Source organism: Mobula hypostoma, chromosome X1 (assembly GCF_963921235.1).
Source record: "Mobula hypostoma chromosome X1, sMobHyp1.1, whole genome shotgun sequence".
Taxonomy (NCBI): Eukaryota; Metazoa; Chordata; class Chondrichthyes; order Myliobatiformes; family Myliobatidae; genus Mobula; species Mobula hypostoma.
The window spans coordinates 57328857-57341085 of record NC_086128.1 but is presented as its reverse complement, the minus strand read 5'-3'; the positions used below and the strand labels follow the sequence as shown (position 1 = coordinate 57341085).

General features: G+C 43.7%; 1 protein-coding gene across 1 annotated transcript in view; it reads left to right on the top strand.

The window, feature by feature from the left end:
* The first annotated feature begins 24 nt into the window (after positions 1–24).
* Positions 25–12229, top strand: part of LOC134340556 (polycomb complex protein BMI-1-like) — a 48342-nt gene continuing 36137 nt past the window's right edge. Inside the window, exons 1-2 of the mRNA XM_063037949.1 lie at positions 25–122; positions 11205–11333. Of these exons, the coding sequence (XP_062894019.1) occupies positions 11222–11333 (112 nt within the window). The 5' untranslated portion in view covers positions 25–122; positions 11205–11221. The remainder of the gene's footprint in view (positions 123–11204; positions 11334–12229) is intronic.

Below are 12229 nucleotides of genomic sequence, written 5' to 3'. Positions count from 1 at the left end.
CGGTCGATCAGGAGCTGAAAAAAAAGCCATTTTGTTCGAGGAGCCTGTAGTAACAGCTTCAGCTAAACACTCTTTCTTCGCCCTGCTCCCGGCACCAGAGACGGCGGCCGCCCGATCAGCAGGTAGGGACCGCTTTAAAAAATATCCCACTTCCCCACCGGCCGGAGAGACTGAGCTTACCATCCGGCAGATGTCTTTACTCGAACGAAATTAGTGGTGCGGGATTGCTTGACATCGTATCGCTGTTTCCATTTCAAGATGGCCGCTTGCCTTGAATTCAATTCTACCGATCTGTTACTTTTCATTGTGTTTCTGCCGCTTGTCTCCGTTGTTTCGCTGCTTGTTTTTGCTGTGGTCGCTCGGTCTGACCCAAGACGTCCCCTTCGCCACCCAGTCCGCTCCATCAGTTGCCGGTCGGTGCAATTATTTGTTGGAAATTTGCCGTTGGGTGTCTGTGCCCAGCATAGGCTCCTAGCTGCTCGATATGTCTCTCTCTCTCTCTCTCTCGCTCTCGCTCTCTCTCTTTCAATGCCCCCACTTTAACGTTGGTGAGTTTAGTGAGCCCGAGCCACTCTCTCACTGAACAGCAGTTCGAAATCGCTGTTTTTTCAAAGACGAGTAAAACTGGCCCGGCGCGGCTGCAAAGGTCACATACTTGGCTTCAGTTCGCTCTTACTTTGAGCTCCGGTTTGCTTCACGGTCGCTCGGGAGAGCGTTGGGAAGCCCGGTCGGCTCGGCGCGGCCAGCCTCGTGCGCAGAGAAAAATCCGACCGTCCTGAGATCGGGCACGATTTAAAACTTTGTCCCGGGTTCCTGCGGCACGATTTTATAGAATCCAGTAGTACAGTGTGTAATGATTGTCACTGCCAGGGTCTAGTCGCAATCTGACTAACCCCGGCGCTTTTACGAACTTTTTTCGCCCGAGCCCTTGTCTTGAAATACTTGGTAGCCTGTGTGGTTCGCCTCCCCCTTTCGAGACCCTGCTCGATGAACTAAATCTCTACCCGGGTCAAGGGGGAGTGAATACGGACGAGATGGTCGCATTTATCACTGTTTTTAAAAAAAAAATTGCGTGTGCGAACGGGTTGGCAAAACGTTTGTTGAGTACTAAATCCAGAAGTCTATGTCTGTGTCCGGACTCAATTGGTTGTATCGCTGTAGTTCTGGTTAGTTATAACGAAACTATACTTAAACGCGTTTTTTTTACTGCACGTGCCGTGTGTTTTGAACTGGAGGTGAATATATTCTCTTTGATGTTAGCAGTTTGGATAACTTTGCATTCTCGAGCGTGTTTTAAACTCACCGCGATTGTGGTAGAGGATTTCTCTGTGAAAATAGATACTTCGAATTGAGAATGTATTTTGTTCATGATCAGTAACATGAAAGTCTGCATGGAACACGCGTTTATTTTAGTCTTGGTTTATACCCTGCGAAGTTGGTACATGTTTTATCCAACTTATTGGATATAAAGACTAAAATAATTTCGGCGTTTCCTGCATATATAACTTTAATCCACTTCTCTGATTTGGGTAGCGTCATTCGAGTTCGCAACAACAGTAGGTAATCAAAGTGCTGTGCGAAGTCGTTACAAAAACTGTTTTATGGTTTAGGGACGGGAATATTTGTGCTTGCGGAAGACTGGGGCAGTGTGGATATCATTTGAAGTCGGTATTCTCAAACCAGAGTGGTTTTAAAAATTAAACCTGCAAGTACATTTGTGTGAGGGAGAAAGAGAGAATCAGGGCGTTTCGGTTTGAAATGGAGGGTTCAGAGGGGTGTGTTTGTGTCTCAATACTAGAAGCCTGTCGTGTCTGTTCTCTGCAAATTACACATTGACCTCCCCGGCGCAACTAAATCGAATCAGGTCAGAAATACAAGATCTGCCTTAGTCATTTAAATATATATGATTAGATTGAGAGGCGCTTCTCAGCCCCAGTTTAGGAGTATTACATGCGAACGGGAGGTGGGGAGGAGCTGGGAGGAAAATTACTGGGCACCCGGCCCGTTAGTGGATTTCCTGACGGCGCTCCGGGCCGTTGCTGTGCTGTCTACCGTAAGGCGAAAGTCTCTGTTGTTATTCTCACCCGCTCCCCTTCCCCTTTAATTCACCCCAGCACGCCCTCCACCCCCAGCTGATCATGGGAACTGAGTTTATGTGTTGAGGAACGGGTTGGCGATTGGAAAGTGTTTTGGAGGAAGTTAATACTTTGCTCCGCGTGTTTGATATAGAGCAGCTCAGGACTCTCCTATAGCTGATTACTCAAAACCATGTGATACAACACTTTCTTAAAAAAAACAGCAAACATTTTGACACAGTCTTCTTTCCGAATCACGTGTACAGCGTATCCGGCTCCCAGTCACTGCAGTTCCCTTGATATACCACCGTAACCAACCGATGTTTTCTGCGGGAGCCATTGAACGTGAACCGCACGGCCAACCCTCCTCGGTAGCCGCACTGAAAGGCCGAAGTAACCCACACAACGAATTCGGGAACGGCGCCGGCATTAGTTGTCCTCCCTCTCGTCGAGGTCCCCGACAATTAAACGCAATAAGCAAACTACCAACACGAAATCAGTTAGATGTCGAGTTGCACAACTTCCAGATGTTAAACGTGTCCATGATTATCTGCCCGTTAAATATACAACCCCAATGTATATCATGTCTGTAACTAAAATGTCCCCGACAATTAGAAATTCCCGTCCACTAGCCATGTCCGATTGAAGGCTTCCGACGCACGCATTGTCCTACACCTCTTAATGTGGACAGGCTTCCGACGACACTCATTGTCGCTTATTTCTTAATGTGGATCTGTTTCTGCCATTGTCAACTCGGGTTACTCTGAAAGTTGACTAGCATTTTGCTCTAACTCCACCTTTCATCCTTTCTACCATTAATTACCGCCTCGAACAACAAGGTTGGTGTTCGCGAGGAAATGAGTTAGATTCGATTAGGTTTTACTAATCGGAATGAAATCATACGTCTGCCTGTCAAAAGGAAACTAACTACATTCTGGCACATTCCGCAGTCCGTACAACAGAAATGTATTCTGTTGGTTAGTCATACCACATTACCAGGCCTCTCACAACTGAGAAACATTTCATGTCGAAACATTCCTAGAATTATATTTTTATTCATAAGGTACTTTAACCATAACGTGCACATTAAAACCGCAATCTTTTTCTGCATCTTTATGTAAAAATCTAGCCGTTGTGTATATCGACAATATATTTATCAGTAGGCTCATCTCAGTGATAGGCTGGTAACAATTCGAATGATATTTGGAAAATTGTCCTGAAAGTGACAATGGCAAAGTACTTTTAATTGGCTGCGATTCCCTGTATCCCGCCGGGCTGCTCAGTAATAAGGGCACCATGCTTGAAAAGTGGGCTGCCCTCTCTGTGAAAGCAAGTTCACGGGTCATAGGAATGGGACCAGGAACGGGATGTGGTGGGGTCGTGGTGGGGGGGGGGGAATCCCCGTAACTCCGAAGAAAACCTTAGTCTACATCTGAACTGCTGTGGGAACCATATGTAGTCTTACAATGTAAAACCTCATGTCCTGTAGACATCTTAATATTGACAAACACGGAGTTCCTTTACTACTATTTATTTCATCATGCCTTTTGTTATGAGAAGCTGTTTAAGATTCTCCAATCGTCTGCATTGAATTCCAGGCTGGTATTATTTACGTCACAGGCCCGCATTGTTTACTTGGAAGAACCGCGATACACAGATTCGAATTCTGTTCCTCTGCCCCTTATCGATAAGGGATACAGCTGTTGCACATCCGCGCTACAGTAATCAGCAGCACAGGCGACCTTTTAAAACGAAACGGTTAGGCAATGAACTTGTCTAAATTCATTGAACGATGCGTTTGTATCTAAGATATCTGAGAACAGTGTTGATATCTGTTTTAAGTTCCAGTTCTGCTCTGTAATATTATTGCTAAATTCATGGATTTTAATCGTATTATTGTGAAGTCCAAACACTTGGAGATAGACTTAATTTTTTACGACTCCTTAGACAGTACAACTTGCGTGTGATGGAGGGATTCTGAAACATTGCGCTATTTTCCCTCCTATCCTCGCTGTTACTCAGGTAGGTGGGGGAAATGTCGATCAATTTTACAGCGACGAGTTTTATTTCCCCCAACTGGTGTTTGAGAGTAAAATCTTCCAGTGGCGCTTGGCATCTTTTTGCTGGACCAAGCAACTCGCATTTACTGCTAGGGAATGACAGCCGATTCTTGGCGATGGTGGCGTTCTGCAGGCGGGAAATGTAATCCACCGCGAAAGCGCGGAGATGTGTTGACTTTCACTGAAACAGAGGAAGCGCTCTGGCCTGCAACCTTTCAGCCTTCTATCATTGGTTCAAACTCAAATAGCCAGCAAACACTGAGGTCCATAGTGGGGAGGGCGCGAGGAGGAGTGTGAGGTGGTTTGAGAGGAATTAGTAGTAACGGTGGAATCTCGGAGGGTGGCAGGGGGTGGGGTTTTGGTGGGGTGTCACATGACCTGTAATTTGTATCTGTCAAGGTTCTGTATTTATAATCCGGGGTTCTCCCATTTGATAACGTCATTATCACCGTCTTTAAAGTAAACGAGCAACTTGAAATATGTTAAACATAGATGACCGAAAAATGTTCTTCGTAAAACTGCAAATGTTGACAGTTTTCCTAAAACGGCACCGTTATGCCAATGACGTCTGTCGCAAATTCTGGAGTATGATTAAAGTTTTCTTAAAAAGTCATGATTTCCCGGGCGCTATGTCCATTTCTGGATACAACATTTGGATTTCAGAATCAGTTTTAATATCACTTACATATGTCGTGAAATTTATTGTTTTGCGGCAGCAGTACAGTGCAATACCTAAAAGCTATAAATCACAATAGTAACTAAATTAAATAAGTAGTATAAAAAGAGAGCAGAAATGGTGAGGTTGTGTTGTGTTGAAATCTGATGGCAGAGGGGAAGAAACTGTTCCTGAATCGTTGAGTGTGTGCCTTCAGCTCCCTGATGGTCGCAATGAGAAGAGGGCACGTCCTGGGTGATGGGAGTCCTTCATAATGAATGCTGCCTTTTTGAAGCATCTTCTTATGAAGATGTCCTCGATGGTAGGGAGGCTAGTGCCCACGATGGATTTGAATGAGTTTTCAACCCTCCACAGCCTTTTTAGATTCAGAATTGAACTCTTGGTGGTGTCTGAATGCTAAGTCTGAATTCATTCCTCAGCAGAGTGAAGCATTCATTTTTTAAAAGTCCAACTTAAACGTTTGATTCAATCATGCCTGCGTAACAGAGAAGTAGTATCCACGCCAGGACCACCAGAATCTAAAACAGCTACTTTCCCCAAGCAGTAAGGCTGATCAACACCTTCACCCACTAACTCACCTCTCCACACCCCCAACCACCACTACTTTATCATTTCCTGTTAGAGTCTTCTTGTGTACAGACGTTCCTCTGCCTATTGTTACTTTATGGACGTTCAAACAATCGATGTATTTAAGCTATCTTATGCATTTATATTTATGGCGTTTTTATTAGTGTTCTTTATTTGATTGTGTTTTTTTCGTGCTGTAATCGGATCCTGAGTTACAATTATCTCGTTCTCTTTTACACTTGTGTACTAGAAATGACATTAAACAATTTTGAATTTTGATGTGTCCCATCTCCAAACTCACTACTGGTCAGTGTACCGGCGGAGTGAGACAGTTTGACAGTTTTTCTCAGCTGCTGTGAAAGGTAAACTTTTCAACGTTTTCAACGTGAAGTCGGTCATGGGAAAGTCCGAAAGCGTCATCTGCAGATTAAATAGACTCTAACCCTTGCAGTCTCAAACCTGCTACTCATTTCAAACGTGCAAGCATAAAGGTAAACACACATTCATACATACGCACATACAGACACACACACAAGTACTCAGTACAAATACTCTTTACACACAATACATACCTGCTCACCTTCACATACAGTTATGCTCACTCAGAAAAAAATGGACTCACGTTTATAGACACACAATTAGTAAATTAGTAACGTTGTTATTACTGTAAATAGGTAACATTGTTATTATTTGCACATGTGCCAAGGTACAGTGAAAAACGTGTCCATGTAGATCAAGCAACATACATCAAAGTTGCTGGTGAACGCAGCAGGCCAAGCAGCATCTATAGGAAGAGGCGCAGTCGACGTTTCAGGCCGAGACCCTTCGTCAGGACTAACTGAAGGAAGAGTGAGTGTGTCACTCTTCCTTCAGTTAGTCCTGAGGAAGGGTCTCGGCCTGAAACGTCGACTGCGCCTCTTCCTATAGATGCTGCTTGGCCTGCTGCGTTCACCAGCAACTTTGATGTATGTTGCTTGAATTTCCAGCATCTGCAGAATTCCTGTTGTTTCCATGTAGATCAATTCATTACAACGGTGCATTGAGGTAGTACGTGGTAAAACAATAACAGAATGCAGTGATGTGTAACAGTACTGATACAGTGCAATGCAGGCAGACACTGAGGTGCACATGATAGAGATGGATTGTGTGGACACGGGTCCATCTTATCGTTTAGGGTTTGTTCAATAGGCTTTTATATTCAATAGTCATCAAGCATACATGTCCATTGCACATTCATGACAACACACACACACTCACTGCAAACTCTCCCATTAGCTCACGCTCTCACATGCACATGTCCCACGCTCAAACACTTAATCGCAACACAGGACCCGAATTCAAAGTACCTTACAAAGAAACATGTACTCAAGCACACGTAGAAACGGGGGTTCACAATCAAACGCTGACAGTCTGGTTGCTGGCAATCCTTTAAACTAATTGATATCTTGGCTGAAACATGCGCCAATATCAAAAATGGATTTCGCAGAGCTGGGTTTAATTTTCAGGTATGGCTGATGGGCTTCTACACTATCGCTTGTTAACTGTATGTACAGATTTTTTTTCCCCGCGGGGAGAGCGTGGAGTGGGGAAATCTTCGGAAGTGTAACGACGGTCGCTATAGTAACCAGAAGTAGGCTCTGTAGCTGTTGCCCACGTCTCTACATGCACAGGGTTATATTCCTTTACAAAGATATACGGGAAGGACTATGCTTGGGCTAATTCAATGCAACGTATGCTTTATGTCGAGTAGCGAATATATCACGCACTGCTGTGACGCGAAGGTGAATTTTCAACATGTTTTTAACATGTGTGGCCCCCGCGTAATAGATTGCACAATAAATGTTCATTGGATCATCTATCTTACTTTGTATGGATCAGTATTTGTGTGTGTGTGTGTGTGTGTGTGTGTGTGTGTGTGAGAGAGAGAGAGAGAGAGAGAGAATGTGTAAAGGGAACAAGAGATTGACTCGCTATTTGTAATTAATCTGCGTCAGCATTCTGCTGGAAAGCTGTGAGCATGTGTTATACAGGAGGCACAGATCAGACGTGCGGCGGGATTAAGGCAATTCCAATAATGCGGGCACAAGTGTCGCATTCACAGTTTAACAGATGTTTACTCCACTCGGTAGCTTGCAGGCCCGGCCTAGCGAACTTGTGATTACCCAAACCCTGTACCAACCTGGGCGAAATTGTGGCCGATCGTTCCTTTGCGATCAAAATGTACAGTCATGCCATCGGGGTCAAGGTATCGATCTCAAAAGCACCAACGTGTGCTACTGTCTGTGCAAGTAAACACGATACTGGTAACTATCCATGTTATGTATGTCCCAGCACAGGGACAGCAGCTGACGTTAAGGGCCACAGAGTAATGTTCGTGGCGAAACGGACATTGTTGGATGGGAAACGCCTTACACAATAATTTGGAATGGGTTTACCGATAAGAGTCTGGGTCTCCTGAGCTTTTATGTGCATGCATGTTTTATATCAAGATTCAAGATTGTTTAATGTCATTTTCAGTACACAAGAGTAAAGGAGAATAAAATAATTGATACCTCTCATCCGATGCAGCACAAAAAAACCAATAAGACAAACAACACAATAATAAAAACATAGCAAACATAAATACATATGATAGCTTATATACATAGATTGATTGTATGTCCATAAAGTGACGCTAGGCACAGGAGTGTCTGTACATAGGGTGACTGACAGGATGTGATTAAGTAGTGGTGGTTGGGGGTGTGGAGAGGTGAGGTAGTGGGTGGAGGTGTTGATCAGCCTCACTGCTTGGGGAAAGTAACTGTTTTAGACTCAGGTGGTCCTGGTGTGGATGCTACGTAGCCTCTTCCATGATGGCAGTGGGACAAATAGTCCATGAGCAGGTTGGGTGGGATCCTTCATGATGTTACTGACCTTTTCCCGGCACCTTTCTGTATTTGCCCTCGATGGTGGGGTGGCCGTTGCTGCTGATGTATTCCGCAATGTATCCGAGTCAAAATTATTTGCGAACCTGTTCCTCTTACTGGTTGAAGACAAAGATCTTTTATTTCATAAAGAGCTGGTAGACTATTTCGTATGGCCCCAGAAACTACACCACCAGAGCCCTCCTTTGCCTCCCAGTGCAGTTTCATACTCACGTACAGTGCGTGTGTGTGATTTATGACCAACGCTCATTCTCAACTACGTACTCGACTGGTGAATATTTATAATCCGTTTTGCCTCACCAGTATTTTGCCACAATCCTTTACCTCCTGTCCCGAAATTCATCGCTTAATATAGTATTGACATGGTAATCGAGTAAAAACAAGGGCACTTTTAAACTATATCATAACCTTAATAAGGGAACATTGCCTCCTTTTGCCTGCTGTCTGTAATACAGCGGCGATTCCATATAAACATGCCAGGTTGCAGTGGAGCAGTCTATAATAACGGCGCCTCTGAGGTAAGCCTACATTAGTCGTTGTGTAGAAGGGAAGTGGCAGGGTGCCCATTTATAAACAGTTTGCCTACAGGAACCATCAGCAACTTTCGATTTAGACTTAAGAAGACGAAAGGCTGGGAGGGTTGGGGGTAGGTGGGAATTGTTATTTGTCATTTTGCTAACGGAGACCGCGTTATACTCTATATCACTCAGTGCATCTTGCTATAGTGACCTCTGCTAAAGGATCCATCCGAAGCTGAAGTGCTCCCGAATGAATAAGGACTATGACTGTGCAATCATTTCTGAACGAATAATAATCCACGTACTAAATATTAAAATAACGACTTCTGTACTTCTCAGCTTTACGTCTACGGTCAGAAATTGATTGTGGTCACGTGTTGAAGTTAGACTGCGCTCGAGTGTCACGCAGTAATTTCCCTTCTAAGAGATGATTAGAAGACCAACGTGCACGAGTAGATTGAACAGCAAGTAATGGAGTCCGAGTTTTGTCGGAAGCGTAAGTGGCTAATCCCTGACTTTCTGCAATGAAGTGTTTGAGAAATATGCTTACGTACAGGAGGGGATAACAAACACAGAGCTATTTATACCCCGTTGCTTGGTAACCGCGTCTATCTCTCAAGCTACATTTGAGGTAAAGCTGGTACAGTATATATAGTGGATGGGAAACACCAGACCAGAAGAAAGGTATCAGTGTTTGATTTAAGTCTGGCGATCCGTTTCGCTCCGTGAGATGATCTGTCACAAGTCTAACGTAAAAAATGCATAGAAATAGAGAACAAAATAATTCACGTTCCAAGTACAGGTCAAGCAAACCTCGTTATACACTTTTAAATAAGTATCTAGTAATTTTTTAAAAAAAGAATATAGACCAAACTTTTTTTTCTATCACTCAGCAATTGGTGTTTCTATAAGATAGATCCATAGCAGCAAAATATCTTGGCAATGGAAAACATGGTTCATAAGATTTCGGACAATGAAATTGGATGCGGTCATCAATCTACCAAACCAGAGGCACAAATTTACCAGCTGTAATACTTAAATTGCAAGATGTAACGCAAATGATTCCCGAATTAACCCAGAAAACTCTCCTAAAACTGATGGATGTGAGATTGGAAGTTTTTGAAAGGGACAGTTGCTATTTTGCTGAATTCAAAGGCGAGCAGAGAAACGCCTTTAGTATTAAACGTGGGCTTTCTGGCATTCTCATTTGCTCTTCGCGTTGTCTCAATAGACTGTAAACTGAGTTTTCAGCAGATTACATGCGCGGCATGCCTCTGCTTGAGAAATTATCTGAGAAAACGTGCTGGAAATCACCTGAGACGTTAACGGCCCCTCTTTCTGCAGATGCTACCTTTAACCGCCCAGTGTTTCTGGCATTTTCTGTTTTCATTTAAGGGAGCATAATATTCGTTCACGAATACGAGATTCACGAGAACGAGCCCGGGAATGAAAGGGTTAACGCATGAGATGCGTTTGGTGGCTCTGGACCTGTACTCGCTCGAGTTTAGAAGAATGAGGGGGAAGCTCATGGAAACCGATCGAATATTGAAAGATAGAGTGGACGTGGAAAGGGTGTTTCTGAGAGTGGGGAAGTCTAGATCCAGAGGACATGGCCTCAGAATATAAGGATGTCCCTTTAGATCAGAAATGAGGAGAAATTTATTTTGTCGGGGGTGGTGAATCTACGGAGTTCATTGCCGCAGACGGCTGTGGAGGCCAAGTTATTATGTATATTTAAGGCGGAGGTTGAAAGGTTCTTGATTAGTTAAGGCGTCAAAAGTTCCGCGGTGAGGGCAGTAGAATGGGGTTGAGACAGATAATAAATCAGCCATGATGGAATAGTGGAGCAGACTCAAGGGGCCAAATGGCCCAATTCTACTCCTTTATCTTATTTTTTTCTCTGTTGTAGAGTCTTCATTGATGTTGCTGCCTTTTGCATTCCTATATTCTGCACGTTTCACGGAGTATTGGGGAGATCTTGTTGATTGAGAAGTTACACGTTTTAAGATGTTAATATTTCTGGCACCCCCCCCACCCCAAAACCCCCCCGTCTCGCTTTAGCGCAGGGCAGCCGGTGAAGTTGCTTTCCCACACAGCGTAAGACTGTTTCGCTTTTTGGGAAGCAAAAAAAAAATTCTATTGTAATTAATTTCGTTCATCCTTTTGAGGGACCTCACAGTTAGGCTTTCTAAATTAATCCCCGTTCTCTATTCAACAAAGCTAGGAATTCAGAAATTTCTATTGTATCGAAATTATCAGTGAAGTCGATGTGAAGTTGACCCGGGAAGATTGTTGCAGGAGGTGCCTTGATAAACCCTTTGAATATTGCTACCCGACTTGTACATGAACAATGCGTCACTGAAGTTACTCTCTTATCTCTCTAGAGTCCACTGCATCTAAAATGCACCGAACTACTCGGATCAAAATCACAGAGCTGAATCCTCATCTGATGTGTGCCCTGTGCGGGGGTTATTTTATAGACGCCACAACAATCATAGAATGTCTACACTCATGTGAGTTTATATTAACGCGCGCTTTTATGTAAACCCAAGTCTAAGTAACACAAACTTCTCCTGTCAGTTGGCTTATCAACTGTTAAAGCTTCACTTCATTTAAAAAACTTTCTTAATCATATTTACAACAGTTTGATTCATTGTAAAGTTACGATTAATTTTTTTTGCAATCAAAGTGCATGCTATCTTAAGTAACGCTTATAAGATACTGGAGGAACTCAAGCGGTCAGGTCCTCAGACTCATCAGGAGCCAAAATGTCGACTGTTTATTCCTATCCATAAATGCTGCTTGACTTGCTGAGTTGATCTTCTTCTTAAGCCCATCACCTCCACTGGGGCATTGGCCGCGGCCAGCAACTCAGAGTCTGTGTCCTGGGTTGAAGGTTGATCGTCCCTGTGGCTTCTGCTTTCACCACATGACTTCATATGTCTTCTAGGTGAAGATTCTTCCTCTCCCATGGATGAGGTCTTTGGAGCTTCTGTTCCTTTTTTAACGGGATGGGGTTGCTAGCCCCATGCCCGACCGCCTCCTTTCACAGCCACGGGACTGTCCATGGCGAAGTTGACTTGCTGAGTTCCTCCAGCATTTTGTATGTACTACTCTGGATTTCCAGCATCTGCAGAATCTCTTGTGTTTATCACGCTGGCACATTTAGAATTATTTATCTTCCACAGCTAATAGACTCAAATCAGCTGGCATATTAAAATAGCATGATTTTCACGTTTTATTTACAGTCGTTGCCCCGCGCCGCCCCCTCCCATGGAGAGTGATAATTAACTGAGTGAGGCGTGGCTCGAAAGTAAAATTACTAGATTTATTTATCTTGCACAGCTAATTGACCAAATCAGCTCGCATATTAAGACGGAATGATTTCCATGTTTTGTTTAAAGAAATC